The sequence below is a fragment of the Felis catus genome, chromosome C1 (assembly GCF_018350175.1).
Source record: "Felis catus isolate Fca126 chromosome C1, F.catus_Fca126_mat1.0, whole genome shotgun sequence".
Classification (NCBI taxonomy): domain Eukaryota; kingdom Metazoa; phylum Chordata; class Mammalia; order Carnivora; family Felidae; genus Felis; species Felis catus.
In genome coordinates, this window is record NC_058375.1 from 107,201,891 (window position 1) to 107,220,979 (window position 19,089).

Consider the following 19,089-nt stretch of genomic DNA (forward strand, 5'->3'; position numbering starts at 1 on the left):
GAGGAGCAGTTAGGATTACTTCTGAGGCCTGACAGGGAGGAGAAGAGGGAAAGGGGGAAAAGGAGAGATAGGAGGGAGAAGGAATTTAGGGAAGAAGGGTTCTGACCTCTGAGGCCCCATAACTCAGGTACTGTCTCCCCAGGGTCCTGTTCTAACAGGCTGAGAAAGGCTTCTTACCATCTCACCTTCTGTTTCACTTATATAGACTCTTCTTTTCAGCCAAACTACATGTCAAAGCCTGCCTCCCCCTGGGAGCCTTCTAAGATGAAGCAGGTGAGCCCTGGTAGTCTTGTCCTGCAGATTTACTCCAGCAGCTGTTCCTCTGGCCTTGTCCCACTCTCCAGTATTGTTAAGTTCTTACCTGTCATCCCACACACTGACCTTGCTCACCTTTGTACAATGTATGACTTGAAGTCTTTGAGGACAGCCCCTATAATCAGAAAATCCTTTGTAATAGCTCACCTTTTCCACTTACCTGTTTCCTGAGTCCCTACTGTGTCAGGCACTGAGAACACAGAGGAAGGCAAGACACTGTCCCTACCACCAGAAATTTCAACAGGATCTTTTCACTTAGCCAGGCATGTCTGCAGCTATTCTGAGACAGAAGCCTCCAGAAGTGAAAGACTGTATTTCAATGCGAATGTTCCTACCGTAAGCACAGCCACCATGTGCTGATGTCAATTTTCATAATAGATAAGTGAAAACTTTTCACTCTGTAAAAAGCTTTTCCTTGGGGTCTCTCTATAATTACATAAGCAACTCCACTTTGCATTAAGAGGTAGCAGGGTTTATGAATGTTTTGTTCTCCACAGTATTCACAGCTTGATCTTTAAGGTGAGGTCCACCCACCAATTTCTCTGTACTATTTATGAAAGGGTGTTCCTAGAAGTCTTAGGTGGGGTTACAAGAAGTTGAGATTTGGCCCACAAAACAAAAAACAAGTGGGTTTTTTATGTTTTTCTCCTATTTTTTGTTCTCCCCACATGCAAAGTCTATTTTAATGGCACATAGATTATTCCATCCCACAAGTATTAATGAACATTAATGTCAAGGACAGAATCAGGCCCTAGGAATTTAGAATGATAAAGGCAAGATCTTGTCATCAAGTAACTGTGTAACAAAGATGATAGGACAAATATGTAGGTCACCTTGATTATGAGCTGCTAAAAATTCTGTGAGAGGTATCTCTGACATTCAGAGGAGGGAGGACTCAGATGTGGTCTGGCAGACCAGGCAAGTCTTCATGGAGGTGGTGGCCTTGAGCTGAGTGGAAGAAAGCATGGATAGAGAGTAGGGGTGGACCAGAAGTGTCTTCCTCACACTTGGGTGGCATTTAACCTAGTCCTTCCTTATCAATCCTAGAGACATCTCCATAGTCATCATGTCCCTCTCAGGTCCCCAGAGATGTCATCTAGACTTGGCCAGTGTACCCAGCCCACTCAGGCCACTCTGAAGGCTATAGCCTCTGGTTGTTCACTCACATGGGATTCCTTTGACCCACATCCTGCTGCGTGCCACTGAGGAATCCAGTCCTGGGAATTGTGAAACATTCACATAAATAGTCCACTCACAGCTGTCTTCCAATAACATGTAGCCTGAAGTCTTCACTGGAGGGTGTATAAAAGGCCTCCAGACTCCTTCTTGGATGATTTGTCCACACATCCTCCTCTAGGGTGATACTACTTCTGGGTGGGGAGACACTTGGATGTCCCTCACCCAGGTGCTGCAAAAGCAGGCCTGATTTCTCCTCTCACCAGGTAAGAGAGTTTTAGGGAAGGGAAGTGGTCCCTGCAAAAGACCTCAAATTATTTAACATGGGAGAAAATTATAGAAGACAGAGGGATGAAGAGGCAAAGAAGATACAAGCAGGATTAGGACACTCAGAGCAAAGTAAGACTGAGTGAAGAAAGAGTAGAGATTTGCTTCTCCTTCACACTTGAACATGGTGGACACTGGCCTGGGAAAGTGGATGGTCTGCTCAACTCAGCTGCATTTTGTTTAAGAAGAATAAGTTATTAGCTTGGTTGTTGGTGAGTGGGTCCCCTGAGAGTTCCCACCATGGCTCACTCCCCCAATTTACCCTCTCAGACCCATTTCTGTCCTTCCTGGGATGGATTTTAGAAGGTTGTAAATGCCAGCTTCATTTTGACAGTCCCAGCCCATCGAGAAAGAATCAAGGCCCTGACCTAATCCAATGCTCTTTTTCCTTCCAGCTTCCACTCACTAGCCCACTGATGTCACAGAAGAAGCAGCAATCTTGGGAGCCCCCTATTGCTCCCAAATGTACCCCTCCCCAGTGCCCAAACCCCTCCCTCCCTGCCTACTCTGCTCCTTTCTGTGACCTCCGTCCAGGAGTCCAGGTCAGTGATTCCAGTTCCCAGAAGCCAGGAGATCAGAGTCTGGGACACTCTCAGAGGGCTCGCTGCAAGAAACCCTGCTGCCTCAGTGGTGCCACAGTCTACCACATCAAAGAGGAGGAGTGCTAAGGTGACTGGCCCGAAGGAGAGGGACACAGGTACAGTTTCTCTCTCCCTACCCAGGTTTCTGCTTTTATTCCGCTGGGAAGCTCAGGGTCCCCCCTTCTCATTTGGACTGGGAAACACTTCCTGGCCCCCATAAGCTGCACTCCTGCTCCTGTCTTCCACCCACTCCTTCATCTCAGCAACAACTTGGAGTTGAAGCTATGGCTGCTACGAACCCCTGAGATCCCTTATAAGGGCTGAGGTGTAGGCTGCACCTTCTTCTTTCCTCCCAAGATGCTGACTGTTTCAAGATGCTGGTGATTCAAAGACACATGGTTTGAGATTTCTGTCTCTGTATCCTCATAGCTGTCAACCCATGTTGTTGCATAATCCTCGCACTGACAGCTTCAGTGTGGTAAGCATATGTTGAGCACCTACTCTATACCGTGCTCTGTGTTCCTCAATGTAATAGGAGATTTGTTCCTGTTCTAGAAAAGCTTACAATCTAGTGCGAGAAGCAATGTATGTTGTAGATTGAAATATGTATAATAATAAATATAATTTTAAGGTGATTGACATACTTCTTTTTTTCTCACTTTGTATGAACTCAAAGGAGGAAAAGAGTACAAAAAGTCAAGGACAGAAGGGAGAGACTCATCCTGACGGTGCAGATCAAAAGTGGTTTCCTGGGTCTTGGAAAGAGAAATCTGAAGCAGAGCATGTTGCTTGAGGGAGAACAGGCCTCTGGGGTAGTTGTTTTCAACAAGGCTTTTAAAGACAAGCAGACTTTGGTGCTGGGTGTGGAACGAGGGGAAGAAATTTCCAGGTGGAAATGGTCCTTCCACATACAAGTGGGGTACTTGCCAATGACATGGAGTTCAACTTGGCTGGACTTCCAGGTGTGAGATGATCATATGAAACAACTCATAAGCCAGGTATGAAACCCCAGGTCCCAAAGGACTGTACCTTAGAAGACAGTCTGGGCCCATGCCTAGGGTCTGTTGCCCCAGGGTAGTGCAGACTTGAAATAAAGTAGAGGTACCTGGGGGCCTTGAGGCTTGAGGCTCAATGTAGTTGCATATCAGTGTAAGTTCCAGGTGATAATTTTTAGCTGATTCCCATTTTCCTGGGGGAAACTGAAAATATGTTTTTAACTAAGTACCCAGCCCAATGAATTCTATTGCTTAGTCTCAGGGCAGAGTGTCAGCTTGTCTATGATTCCCAAAACACAAGATGCCAATTTTGAAACCTTAGCAATCCTCCTGACTGCTGTGACCTGATTTTGCCTCTGCTAGCATATATCTCATTATATAGGTATATAGATAGAGCATAATTGTATATAATTATAATTTTGAATGTGTAATTTTTCTCTCTAAAAAAATGATGCATACCCATATAAAGATGTATTAATGTAGATAAGCATAAGGAAGATGATTAAGACCAAGCAAAAATCTTACTGCCTAAAAATAACTCCTGCTAATAATTTCAGGATCTATTTCCAAATTTTCTACAGAAAGTCACAAAATGGGATAATTTCAGAATACTTTATAACCTGATCTTTTAATTAATAGTACAATTGTCAATATTCTTCTGTGCTAATAAATATTGATCAACACTATTATAGTCCATTATATGAATGCATCATGATTTGTGTAATGAGTTCCCTGATTCGGGGGACTTAATGTTGCTTCCATGTTTTGCCGTAAACAATAATAAAATAAACATTCTCATTGGTGATTATTCTTAGTAATTTCCCTAAGATAAATCTTTAGAGTTGGAATTTTAAAATTGTCAAAGACTATGAAGTTTTTTTTCAGACTCTCCAGAAAGATTGCATGTTAGAGGCAATTAAAATGCCTCCATTTAAGAAAATCATTTTGGGGAAAGAGACTTATTTTGTTCAAGAGCAAGAGTGGGGGTGCCTGGGTGGCTCAGTCAAGCTTCTGACTTTGGCTCAGGTCATGATCTCATGGTTCATGAGTTTGAGCCCCGTGTCAGGCTCTATGCTGGCAGCTTGGAGCTTGGAGCCTGGAGCCTGCTTCAGATTATGTGCCTTCACCTCTCTCTGCCCCTCCCATGCTCATGCTCTGTCTCTGTGTCTCAATAATAAATAAATGTTAAATTTTTTTTTAAACAGAGCAAGAGTGAGTACTATGTTAAAAAATTACTATAGCTAAAGGAAAGATCCACTTTGTGGGGAAATAAAAATATACTTTCTGAGGAACTTACCAAGTATCTACCTATTGTACTGCCATGAAATCTGTACTTTAAAAAAAAAAAGATTAGATGCCTTCTCTTTTTGAAGTGAAAAAGCATGCTATTTATTGTATAAAGCAGTGTCTTATGAATTTTGATATACCATTGGTTGCACTTCCATATTTGGCTGATAAGTTTTAAATATCCTTGATTTTAGATGTTCAGTTATGTTTGTGTGAGAGAATTCTGTGTGGAAAAATCTCATTTTTACCTAAGAAAAAAAGCAAAATGTCAACATTTGGTTGATTGTGTAATATCTAAGAATCTCTTTTCTTCTATTTTTATTTTTGTTCTATACAAAGGTGGACACTCACCAAACAACAATTAAAAAAAAAGTTTTGACTGAAACAAATTTTCTTTGACAAGAGTACTACTTAATATTTGGTCTCCTCAATTCTCCAGTCAGTACTTGGATTCCCCTTGGTAACTGTTCAACTTATATATTATTGCATACTACAGTGTCCAGTCTGCATCAAATTGATTTTGAAATTCCTACCTTGAAAAAAATCTACTAATTTGATCATTATTTTTCTTCATAAAGGTCTGCATTTGGCATCTTTGCATTTTCTAAATATGTCTGTACATCAAAAATGTTAATATTGTTGATTTTTTTTTGGTGTGGATTCAGTAAGGTTTCATTTTAATATTGCACATTTACATTTTTTTCTATAATAAATAATTAAAATGTAGACTTCACATTTTGTGCAAAACATCTTATATCCAAAATCTTATATTTATAGGGATATCCAAAACAGTTAAAGTGGTACAACCACTTTTCTTTTGACTCTAACTACACAATTTTTTTTTCAATGTTTATTTATTTTTGGGACAGAGAGAGACAGAGCATGAACGGGGGAGGGGCAGAGAGAGAGGAAGACACAGAATCGGAAACAGGCTCCAGGCTCTGAGCCATCAGCCCAGAGCCCGACGCGGGGCTCGAACTCACGGACCGCGAGATCGTGACCTGGCTGAAGTCGGAGGCTTAACCAACTGCGCCACCCAGGCGCCCCTCTAACTACACACTTTTAATGAATGTTAAATAGTTACACATTTTCAACATTTTCTAATTAGGTAATTTTATTTTGACAGAGTATTTGATATTTAATATGTTCTTTTGTCTAATTTTTAAAAATTGTTACCGCAGTATTGCATGGGCTAAGTGAAAAACATGTAAATTTTTTAAGAAAGCGAGCTGTGATGTTTTAAAGAGTTCCTGGAGGGACTTTGAAAGACTCCTGGGTGAGCCATTCAACAGGGCTCTGTCCTCTTCCAACCAGTAGTCATAGCAGCCTTCCAGAAGGGACATTTTCACTTGGGAACTGAACTGAACCCAGTGGCCTCAGGTCAGGTTAGCCCTGCCTCAGAGTGCCCGGCTCCCTGTGGTCTCCATTTGCCATAGACGTTCTCTCACCAGCCTGGCCCCTTGGTCACCTCTAGGGAGGCTAGCCTAGCTTATGCCCTGGGTCCAGTGTGTTTTCAGCAGCTTACTTTACAACGTCTGGTGGACCATACTTTGTTACTACATACCATGTGTTCCATGATATAACACAAATAGTAATAAAAAGTCATTGCTTTATTTTTTCCTGTAAAGCTGTCACAAATAAAATATGAAAACAAAATCATCCTAAGCCAAAAGAAGCTATGTTGTGCTGATGTGATCTCTTATTTAATGGGAAGTCAGGAAATGTTGCCTCAGCTTGGCAGGTGAAGAAACTGGGTTTGAGTTATAGTATTTAAAGTTATAGCAGTAAGCCAATAGGAGCATGAAAAATAAAACATGTCTAAATAAAAGGGAGGGTGGGATGGGATGGCGAACATGGTCCATTGTGCTTCATTGGGGAAGTGAATAGATATGTTTAGAAGGAGACAAAGAAATAAATGCATACTCTGATTATTTGGAATGAGACATTTCTTTTCATATTACAACCTATTGGATTACCTGATTTTTAATTTGCATGTAAATGTATTACTTTATTTTAAAAACAAATGAAATCACATCCCATTTTTACACACATCTGTGTGAATCTGAGGCCAAACCTTCCTTAACAGAACAAGTACATGTTCAGACCCCAGTCAAATGAAACCCATTTCAAATCTTTGAAAACTCTGTGATCTTATGCAAGTTTCTGTGCCTTTCTAGGCCTCAGTTTTCTCATCTAAAAATTAGGTGGGGTGCTTTGGTGGCTCAGTTGGTTGAGTGTCTGACTTTGGCTCAGGTCATGATCTCATGGTTCATAGGTTCAAGCCCCAAGTCGGGCTCTGTGCTGACAGATCAGAGCCTGGAGCCTGCTTCGGATTCTGTGTCTCCTCTGCTCACACTCTCTCTGTCAAAATTAAATAAACATCAAAATAAAATTTTTAAAATTAGATAAAATAATAGTAGCCTCATGAGGCTGTGGAGGGGATTATATATGATGTCATAGGTAACATTTTGACATATTTAGCTCAATAAATATTAGTTGTAACATATTTGGCATGCACTTAATTTTTTAATAGGTTTTTTATTTAGAGTAGTTATAGATTTACAGGAAAGTTGCAAAGATAGTATAGAGAATTTCCCATGTTTACTGCATGTGGTTTACTCTGTGGTTCAGATCTTACATTAGCATGGTATGTTTGTTACAATTAAAGAATTAGTATTAAGATATTGTTTTTTATTTAAAAATTTTAAAAAATTTTTAATGTTTATTTACTTTTGAGAGAGACAGAGAGATAATAAGTGGGGGAGGGGGGGCAGAGAGAAAGGGAGACACAGAATATGAAGTAGGCTCCAGGCTCTGAGCTGTCCGCACAGAGCCCAACTTGGGGCTTTAACCTACAAGCAGTGAGATAATGACCTGAGCCAGAGTCAAATGCTCAATCAACTGAGCCACCCGGGTGCCCCTGTATTATTATCAACTGAAGTCCATATCCATACTCTATTCAGGTTTCCTTAATTTTTACTAAATGTCATTGTTGTGTTCCTGGATTCCATTTAGGGCACCACATTACATTCAGTTGTCTTGTCTCCTTAGGGTCCTCTTGACTGTGATAGATGCTTAGACTACTTATTTTTGATGACCTTGAGAGTTTTGAGGTGTGCTAGTTATGTATTTTGTAGAATGTCTCTCAACTGGGATTTGTGTGGTGTGTTTTTCTAGTGCTTAGAATGGGATTATGGATTTGGGGGGAGAAAAATCACAGGAATAAAGCCATTCTCATCCTATTATATCAAGGGTACATGCTATCAACATGACCTCACTGTTGACACTGATTCTCACCATCTGTCTATGGCAGTGTTTGCAGGTTTTCCATGTAAAGGTCCTCTTTTTCTTTCTCTTTCCATGCTCTTCTCTTTGTAAGGAAGTCACTAAGTGTAGCCCATTCAAAGAGGTAGGGAGTTACACTCTATCTCCTTGAAGGGACAGTATCTATAAGTTATTTGGAATTTTTCTGTAAGATTTGTCTGTTCATATTTCTCTCTCTCTCTTTCTCTCTCTCTTTCTAACATCATTTATTAATATCAGTATTGACTCATGGATATTGGATAACTATATTATATTTTGGGTTGTAATCCAATGCCATGCTTTCTATTTTGTTGTTCATAACCTTCCAGCTTTGGGACCTCTCTCAGTCAGCTCCTGTGTCCTTTTTTTAAAGCACATCCTTACTGTAGGGCACTATGTATCATATGCTTCAGGCTCACTTTGTATAATCTCTGACCCAGACCTAGATTCAGATATTTTTATTACGACCCTTAGTTTCTTTTATTGGGAAATTGATTGTAAACCAAGATCTGAGAGCTGGTTTATTCCTTACTACTGGGGTGTCATCACTTCTCAGTACTTGGAAATATATGTGTGTATAGTAACCAGCATCTACACACATACCTATAATTATTTTAGTCATAATCCCTCTGTATCTATATTAAGCTAAACATGAGTTCATAATGTCTACATTAATTCAGTGTCCCATGGTTTATTCTAGACTTTGTAAAAGGAGATTTCAAAATGGAGCAAGCAAGCCTAGCTAGGAGGCCAAAGGAGAGAAATTTATGTGCATCCTTATGGGAGAAACTAAATTTTTGCCAGCTGTGAAAAGTTAAGCTCAGCCTGAACTTAACTCCCTCCTCACTATGGCCCCTGAATTGTTTGCATTCTTCATTTGGGAAGGAGCCAATGTGATTTGACAAGTTTCAATCCCTCATTTGCATATTAATCCAACCAATCCCAGTTAACTTGGTTTGTTTGTTTGTTTGTTTGTTTGTTTAATGTTTATTTATTTTTTGAGAGAGAGAGAGAGAGAGAGACAGAGTGCAAGCAGCGTAGGGGAAGAGAGGGAGTCACAGAATCCAAAGCAGGCTCCAGGCTCTGAACTGTCAGCACAGAGCCCTGTGCAGGGCTCGAACTCAAGAACTGAGAGATCATGACCTGACCTGGAGTCAGATGCCTAACTGACTGAGCCACCCAGGTACCCTGAAGTTAACCTGTTTGAAACCCCTGTTTTGCATGGAGGACCTAAATGACAGTTGTATTCATGACCCTTTTCCTTTACCACTCTCCCTGGCAGCCTCTTAGTTTTTCTCACAAGTCAGGTTTTTACCTGAATCTGTCTCTGGAATTGCAATTCTAGTTGCCCAAATAAATACCTATTTGTTTAAATTTTCAGTGAATTCTTTCTTGGCCAACATCTCTTTCTTTCTTATCTACAACCTCTCACTTGAACAGTGAGAAATCTAGTTCCTTCCATCTGCACACATTCACATATTTGTTCAATCCCAGTATGCAGATATGAGGTCCTCTACTGTGAAAACAAAATTGTGGAATGCGTTGGAGTCAGTGCATGCTAAATGAGCAATTTTTTCTTTCCTCTAGAGGCTATAAAGACTGTTGATTAAAAAGGAAAGAATGAGTGAGCCAGCATTCTTGAGGCTGGGTAAGGATAGGTCAAGGGAAAGACAGGGCATCATGAGGATCAAGGGACTGAATTGAAATGGACAGTCTTTCATGAGGACCTTCACCCACCAGAGATCATCTCCTAAACAGAGGCTCTGCTTGGTTTCCTCCTTCCACCATCCCACCCTAGCAGACCCTCTTCCTACATGGTTTTGGCACAAAAGGTGAGATCAATGGATACCCATGTAGGACTATGGGCAGGAGAAAGCCTCACTCCATACCCAAAACATGTTAGAACCAGTTTGGATTCTTCCTATGAACCAGAGCAGGAGAGGGCATAGCATCTTTGTCATAAAACTACAAGTGGAAAATCAGAAAGCAATGGGAAATAGACTGTGAGTTGAGAAAAGAGCACAAATATTCAATCTGTGACCTACACAGTTATTATACCTCAGACTAATGATTAGTTCTGAGCTTCCTGAAAGATAAAATATACAGAGACAAATGGTCTAATATATACAGACTTCAAGGGAATTATTGCCCTCCTAACAGTGGAATCTAAAGGAATTTTTTTGCAGTGATCAGCGATATACTTAACGACATTCCTAGAACACAATCACAGATGAAAATGACAAAGCACTATTGTTTTGTCTGCCACTGAAAAAGGCATGTTGTATTAAAATCAAATGCTGCTTATGCAATGGCAGAGACGGTCAATGAAGAAAAAGCAGATGCCTGAAAGCAGAAGATCTCTCAGGTCTATTTAGAGCTTTGTTCACGAGGGATGGAATTGACCCATCCTTGAAATGTGGCCAACAAAATATCTCCATTCTTCATTCTGGTGTGAGATATGCTTGACTTAAGATAAAGGGGCCTAAATACATGACTTTCTGCTTCATTCACCCCCTGCTTGTGTTATCTACCACGTGACAAGTACAGGACTCCTGCCCCACCTCTCTCTCTCTCTCTCTCACACACACACACATGCACACACACACACACACACACACATCTCTCTCACACACATATCTCTCTCTGCCTCACATACACACACACACATCTTTCTAACACACACGTGCACACATGTCCTCACATACATTTGCACACATATGTCTCACACACACATCTCTAACACACACACATCTGTCTCTCACGCACACACACGTCTCTCTCTCACATACATACACACACATGCCTCTCACACACACCTTTCTCTGTCTCACATACACATGCTCACACGTCTCTCTCACACACACATGCACACACACACACACATCTGTCTCACATACACACACTTCTCTCTCTCACATACACACATACACGTCTCTGTCTCACATACACACACACATGCCTCTCTCTAACACACACATGCACACACACGTCTCTCTCTCTCACACACACACACGTCTCTTTCTCACACACACACACACACACATCTCTCTAACACACACTCACACACGTCTCTGTCTCACATACACACACGTGTCTCTCTTACACACACATGCACACACACACGTCTCTCTCACACACACCTCTCTCTCACACACACACATACGTCTCTCTCTCACATGCACACAATACATACACACGTTAACTACCATACTTCTCTCTAGTTCGCACTTGCCATCCTCCTCCCTGGAGCTTCAGCATGCCCTTCCTACGTGCGCCTATAGTTGTCTCCATTGTTCTCCTTCTGATTGAAGGTCCTGGAAATTCTACTTTTCTCTCTGACAGGTCCTTTCTGTCCTGTTTCTTTTTTTTATTTTCAATATATGAAGTTTATTGTCAAATTGGTTTCCATACAACACCCAGTGCTCATCCCAAAAGGTGCCCTCCTCAATACCCATCACCCACCCCCCCCAACACATCAACCCTCAGTTTGTTCTCAGTTTTTAAGAGTCTCTTATGCTTTGGCTCTCTCCCTCTCTAACATCTTTTTCTTCCTTCCCCTCCCCCATGGGTTTCTGTTAAGTTTCTCAGGATCCACATAAGAGTGAAAACATATGGTATCTGTCTTTCTCTGTATGGCTCATTTCACTTAGCATCACACTCTCCAGTTCCATCCATGTTGCTACAAAGGGCCATGTTTCATTCTTTCTCATTGCCACATAGTACTCCATTGTGTATATAAACCACAATTTCTTTGTCCATTCTTCAGTTGATGGACATTTAGGCTCTTTCCATAATTTGGATATTGTTGAGAGTGCTGCTAAAAACATTGGGGTACAAGTGCCCCTATGCATCAGTACTCCTGTATCCCTTGGGTAAATTCCTAGCAGTGCTATTGCTGGGTCATAGGGTAGATCTATTTTTAATTTTCTGAGGAACCTCCACACTGTTTTCCAGAGTGGCTGCACCAATTTGCATTCCCACCAACAGTGCAAGAGGGTTCCCATTTCTCCACATCCTCTCCAGCATCTATAGTCTCCCGATTTGTTCATTTTGGCCACTCTGGCATGAGGTGATATCTGAGTGTGGTTTTGATTTGTATTTCCCTGATGAAGAGTGACGTTGAGCATCTTTTCATGTGCCTGTTGGCCATCCGGATGTCTTCTTTAGACAAGTGTGTATTCATGTTTTCTGCCCATTTCTTCACTGAGTTATTTGTTTTTCAGGTGTGGAGTTTGGTGAGCTCTTTATAGATTTTGGATGCTAGCCCTTTGTCCGATATGTCATTTGCAAATATCTTTTCCCATTCCGTTGGTTGCCTTTTGGTTTTGTTGGCTGTTTCCTTTTTAGCTTTGTAGGCTGTGCAGAAGCTTTTTATCTTCATAAGGTCCCAGTAATTCATTTTTGCTTTTAATTCCCTTGCCCTTGGGGATGTGTCGAGTAAGAGATTGCTATGGCTGAGGTCAGAGAGGTTTTTTCCTGCTTTCTCCTCTAGGGTTTTGATGGTTTCCTGTCTCACATTCAGGTCCTTCATCCATTTTGAGTTTATTTTTGTGAATGGTGTGAGAAAATCGTCTAGTTTCAACCTTCTGCATGTTGCTGTCCAGTTCTCCCAGCACCCTTTGTTACAGAGATTGTCTTTTTTCCATTGGACGTTCTTTCCTGCTTTGTCAAAGATTAGTTGGCCATACGTTTGTGGGTCTAGTTCTGGGGTTTCTATTCTATTCCATTGGTCTATGTGTCTGTTTTTGTGCCAATACCATGCTGTCTTGATGACAGCTTTGTAGTAGAAGCTAAAGTCTGGGATTGTGATGCCTCCTGCTTTGGTCTTCTTCTTCAAAATTCCTTTGGCTATTCGGGGCCTTTTGTGGTTCCATATGAATTTTAGGATTGCTTGTTCTAGTTTCGAGAAGAATGCTGGTGCAATTTTGATTGGGATTGCATTGAATGCATAGATGGCTTTGGGTAGTATTGACATTTTGACAATATTTATTCTTCCAATCCATGAACACGGAATGTTTTTCCATTTCTTTATATCTTCTTCAATTACCTTCATAAACTTTCTATAGTTTTCACCACACAGATCTTTTACATCTTTGGTAGATTTATTCCTAGGTATTTTATGCTTCTTGGTGCAATTGTGAATGGGATCAGTTTCTTTATTTGTCTTTCTGTTGCTTCATTGTTAGTGTATAAGAATGCAACTGATTTCTGTACATTTATTTTGTATCCTGCAATTTTGCTAAATTCATGTATCAGTTCTAGCAGACTTTTGGTGGAGTCTATTGGATTTTCCATGTATAATATCATGTCATCTGCAAAAAGTGAAAGCTTAACTTCATCTTTGCCAATTTTGATGCCTTTGATTTCCTTTTGTTGTCTGATTGCTGATGCTAGAACTTCCAACACCATGTTAAACAACAGCGGTGAGAGTGGACATCCCTGTCGTGTTCCTGATCTCAGGGAAAAAGCTCTCAGTTTTTCCCCATTGAGGATGATGTTAGCTGTGGGCTTTTCATAAATGGCTTTTATGATCTTTAAGTACGTGCCTTCTATCCCGACTTTCTCGAGGGTTTTTATTAAGAAACGTTGCTGAATTTTGTCAAAGGCCTTTTCTGCATCGATTGACAGGATCATATGGTTCTTCTCTTTCCTTTTATTAATGTGATGTATCACATTGATTGATTTGCGAATGTTGAACCAGCCCTGCATCCCAGGAATGAATCCCACTTGATCATGGGGAATAATTTTTTTGTATGCTGTTGAATTCGGTTTTCTAGTATCTTATTGAGAATTTTTGCATCCATATTCATCAGTGATATTGGCCTGTAGTTCTCTTTTTTTACTGGGTCTCTGTCTGGTTTAGTAATCAAAGTAATACTGGCTTCATAGAATGAGTCTGGAAGTTTTCCTTCCCTTTCTATGTTTTGGAATAGCTTGAGAAGGGTCAGTATTATCTCTATTTTAAACGTCTGGTAGAACTCCCCTGGGAAGCCATCTGGTCCTGGACTCTTATTTGTTGGGAGATTTTTGATGACTGATTCAATTTCTTCGCTGGTTATGGGTCTGTTCAAGCTTTCTATTTCCTCATGATTGAGTTTTGGAAGCATGTGGGTACTTAGGAATTTGTCCATTTCTTCCAGGTTGCCCAGTTTGTTGGCATGTAATTTTTCATAGTATTCCCTGATAATTGTTTGTATCTCTGAGGGTTTGGTTGTAATAATTCCATTTTCATTCATGATTTTACCTATTTGGGCCATCTACCTTTTCTTTTTGAGAAGCCTGGCTAGAGGTTTATCAATTTTGTTTATTTTTTCAAAAAACCAACTCTTGGTTTCGTTGATCTGCTTTACAGTTTTTTTCGATGCTATACTGTTTATTTCTGCTCTGATCTTTATTATTTCTCTTCTTCTGCTGGGTTTAGGCTGTCTTTGCTGTTCTGCTTCTATTTCCTTTAGGTGTGTTGTTAGATTTGTATTTGGGATTTTTCTTGTTTCTTGAGATAGGCCTGGATTGCAATATATTTTCCTCGCAGGACTGCCTTCACTGCATCCCAAAGTGTCTGGATTGTTGTATTTTCATTTTCATTTGTTTCCATATAGTTCTTAATGTCTTCTCTAATTGCCTGGTTGACCCATTCATTCTTCAGTAGGGTGTTCTTTAACCTCCATGCTTTTGGAGGTTTTCCAGACTTTTCCTGTGGTTGATTTCAAGCTTCATAGCATTGTGGTCTGAAAGTATGCATGGTATGAACTCAATTCTTGTATACTTATGAAGGGCTGTTTTGTGACCCAGTATGTGATCTGTCTTGGAAAATGTTCCATGTGCACTCAAAAAGAAAGTATATTCTGTTGCTTTGGGATGCAGAGTTCTAAATATATCTGTCAAGTCCATCTGATCCAATGTATCATTCAGGGCCCTTGTTTCTTTATTGACCATGTGTCTAGATGATCCATCCATTGCTGTGAGTGGGGTGTTAAAGTCCCCTGCAATTACCACATTCTTGTCAATAAGGTTGCTTATGTTTGTGAGTAATTGTTTTATATATTTGGGGGCTCCTGTATTCGGCTCTTAGACATTCATAATTGTTAGTTCTTCTTGATGGATAGACCCTGTGATTATTATATAATGACCTTCTTCATCTCTTGTTACAGCCTTTAATTTAAAGTCTAGTTTGTCTGATATAAGTATGGCTACTCCAGCTTTCTTTTGACTTCCAGTAGCATGATAGATAGTTCTCCATCCCCTCACTTTCAATCTAAAGGTGTCCTCAGGTCTAAAATGAGTCTCTTGTAGACAACAAATAGATAGGTCTTGTTTTTTTTACCCATTCTGATACCCTATGTCTTTTGGTTGGCACATTTAGTCTATTTACGTTCAGTGTTATTATAGAAAGATATGAGTTTAGAGTCATTGTGATGTCTGTAGGTTTCATGCTTGTAGTGATGTCTCTGGCACTTTGTCTCACAGGATCACCCTTAGGATCTCTTGTAGGACTGGGTTAGTGGTGACGAATTCCTTCAGTTTTTGTTTGTTTGGGAAGACCTTTATCTCTCCTTCTATTCTAAATGACAGACTTGCTGGATAAAGGATTCTCGGCTGCATATTTTTTCTGTTCATTACATTGAAGATCTCCTGCCATTCCTTTCTTTAGAGTTTCAGTAGAGAGATCAGTCACGAGTCTTATAGGTCTCCCTTTATATGGTAGAGCACATTTATCCCTAGCTGCTTTCAGAATTTTCTCTTTATCCTTGTATTTTCCAGTTTCACTATGATATGTCATGCAGAAGATCGATTCAATTTATGTCTGAAGGAAGTTCTCTGGGCCTCTTGGATTTCAATGCCTTTTTCCTTTCCCAGATAAGGGAAGTTCTCAGCTATTATTTCTTCAAGTATGCCTTCAGCACCTTTTCCCTCTCTCTTCCTCCTCTGGAATACCAATTATATGTAGATTATTTCTCTGTAGTGCATCACTTAGTTCTCTAATTTTCCCCTCATACTCCTGGATTTTTTATCTCTCTTTTTCTCAGCTTCTTCTTTTTCCATAATTTTATCTTCCTGTTCACCTATTCTCTCCTCTGCTTCTTTAATCCAAGCTGTGGTCGTCTCCATTTTATCTTGCGGCTCGTTAATAGCATTTTTTAGCTCTTCCTGGCAGTTCCTTAGTCCCTTGATCTCTGTAGCAAGAGATTCTCTGCTGTCCTTTATAGTGTTTTCAAGCCCAGCGACTCATTTTATGACTATTATTCTAAATTCACTTTGTTATGTTGTTTAAATCATTTTTGATCAGTTTGTTACCTGTTGTTATTTCCTGGACGTTTTTCTGAGGGGAATTCTTCCGTTTGGTCATTTTGGATAGTCCCTGGAGTGGTGCGGGAGTGTGGGGCACTTCCCCTGTGCTGTCTTGAATAACTTGTGTTGGTGGGCAGGGTGCAGTCAGACCTGACGTCTGCCCCAGCCCACTGCTGGGGCCACATCAGACTGGTGTGTGCCTTTTCTTCCCCTCTCCTAGGGGCGGGATTCACTGTGGGGTGGCATGGCCCATCTGGGCTACTTGCACACTGCCAGGCTTGTGGTTCTGGGGATCTGGCGTATTAGCTGGGGTGGATTGGCAAGGTGCACAGGGGCAGGAGGGGCAGGCTCAGCTCACTTTTCCTTCAGAGATCTGCTTCCGGAGGGGTGCTGTGGCACCGGGAGGGAGTCAGACCCGCCACTGGAGGGATGGATCCACAGAAGCACAGCGTTGGGTGTTTGCGTGGTGCAAGCAAGTTCCCTGGCAGGAACTGGTTCCCTTTGGGATTTTGGCTGGGGGATGGGCGAGGGAGATGGCGCAGGAGAGCGCCTTTGTTCCCCGCCAAGCTGAGCTCTGTTGTCTGGGGCTCAACAACTCTCCCTCCGTTGTCCTACAGCCCTCCCGTTTTCCGAGCAGAGCTGTTCACTTATAATCTTCCAGATGTCAAGTCCCGGTTGCTATCGGAACACACTCCATCCGGTCCCTCCACTTTTGCAAGCCAGACTCGGGGGCTCTGCTTGGCCGGCGGGCCGCCCCTCCACCCCAGCTCCCTCCCGCCAGTCCGTGGAGTGCACATCGCCTCTCCGCCCTTCCTACCCTCTTCCGTGGGCGTCTTGTCTCAGCTTGGTTCTGGAGACTCCGTTCTGCTAGTCTTCTGGTGGTTTTCTGAGTTATTTAGGCAGGTGTAGGTGGAATCTAAGTGATCAGCAGGACGTGCGGTGAGCCCAACATCCTCCTACGCTGCCATCTTCCCAGGATCCTCCTTTCTGTCCTGTTTCTATTGCCACAGGACTAGCAGTGAATGCCACACCCTAAGCCCCATGCAGACTCAGCCCCTGCCTGAACCAAGCCCTAGCCCTACTGTGTCTTTAGTGCCTACTTAGTTTGATCTCATAGCTTTCAGATGAGTGAATTGTAGGGAACTTTCCTGATTATAGCTTCATATAATAACCCCGATATATGAAAACCATTTCCCAAATATTTGACTCTAATTCACCTTGAATTCTTGTCTGATCCATTTCAGTATCCATTGTCATAGCTACAGCCCCAACCCATGCATGCCCCATGAGATTTCTATAGAAGGTGGTGGTGGTCCTGGGGGTAGGGTGGAAAGAGGATAGTGAAATCAGCTTGTCTGGGTCCTGACAAATTCTCTTGGCATTTACTGGTATTTGGAAAGACTATTTGTAAGTCTTTTGAGAAATAAAAATGTAGGTTTTCATCACTGAGGAATTCTGAACTATCCAAATAATTACCATTAAATTATTATAAATATTACAACAAAGGATAGTGAACTAACCAAATAACAACAATAATAAATTATTATATAAATATTATAACAAGGGACAATGAACCACCCAAATATTAAATATTATTATTATTATAAATATTACAACAATAATAGCACAAAGAGCAACAGCAATAATCTGTATTTACACAGAGCTTACTGTGGAGGAACACTCTACTATTACCATATACATACTACTTATTTAATCCTCACAACAGTTTTAGGAAATAGAATTAATGTTTATCACGTTTTACACATGAGCAATTGAGGCACAGAGAAGACAAGTGACAAGCCTAATTTTGTGCAACCAATAAATAAGGGAACTTGGAATATAAGCCAGATGATCTGGGTGCAGACATAGACGCTTAACTCTGATGTTGTACCCCCAAGGGGGTGGTGTTGAATGAATCTGCTCTCCTCTTGCTACCTGTGTCCCTCTCCTCCTCTGCCCACCCCCAGGCATAAACAATGGGTTGGAAATCAATTGACCTTAGGTATAGTTCTAATTCTGCCACAATTTTCACTGTGTGAATTGAGTAAAATGACTTTGAATCTTCAACTCTTAGTTGTGGAAGGAAGGCATATAACTAAGCCAAATAGCATATTTATTATTCATTAATTCAGTCATTCAATAAGTACTTAAGTGCCAGTTATGTCAAGAATGGCTTTTTTGAAGCATTATCATCATTTATTATCTAGTGCATGCATTTATAAAGAAAAATTTCTAACAAAGATAATAGAAAAAAATGGGCTGCTTTGTGAGGTAGAGTTCTCCAACTAAAAGTCAGTTTATCCCAGAAAGCTTATCATTAAGCATACAGGAGAGAATATGGAAGCACCAGGTAGAAAAATATACTAGATGTGTGCTAAGACCCCTCGAGGGCTGAAGGATTTTGTGAATTGCCTGTCCTCCCTATGTCTGCTGTCTATGAGGATCTCCAGAAGAGCTTGTAGGAAGGTAGGAGGCTGTGGGAACGTTACCAGAATGTTTTGTGGGCTGGCTACAGTTCTATTGTACTCCAAGAACAGAACACTCTAGGACTATAGTTTCCAAACTAGCAGAATCCCCTGGGGATTTAAACATTGCAAATGCTTAGAACTCATTCTGTGGAGATTATAACTCAATAGGCCTCAGTTGGGGACCAGGAATCTGAACTTTAAAAGTGCTTTTCAGATGGTACAACCAGGTTTAGAATCCCTGATCTATAACAGCACCTGGACCGAGACTGAAAGAACAACTTTCTTGTTTCAAGCAATCCTTGCTGGGTTGGCTTTATCACTTCAGAACCAAGAAACTGTGATCTGCAC

The 19,089-nt window shown here is 41.0% G+C and overlaps 1 protein-coding gene and 1 long non-coding RNA gene across 2 annotated transcripts; both read left to right on the plus strand.

Annotated features, from left to right (window-relative positions):
• Window positions 1-1,580: 1,580 nt before the first annotated feature.
• LCE6A (late cornified envelope 6A) lies at window positions 1,581-2,619 on the plus strand. Its single transcript, XM_045033631.1, is given in 3 exon segments — window positions 1,581-1,757; window positions 2,214-2,487; window positions 2,567-2,619. Coding segments are annotated over 2 exon segments (306 nt in total). The 5' UTR covers window positions 1,581-1,757; window positions 2,214-2,234.
• Window positions 2,620-2,664: 45 nt separating this feature from the next.
• On the plus strand, window positions 2,665-4,199 carry LOC123379068. The gene is made up of 2 exons (XR_006583053.1): window positions 2,665-2,877; window positions 3,076-4,199. It is a non-coding gene; the product is annotated as an uncharacterized LOC123379068 (long non-coding RNA).
• Window positions 4,200-19,089: the final 14,890 nt, after the last annotated feature.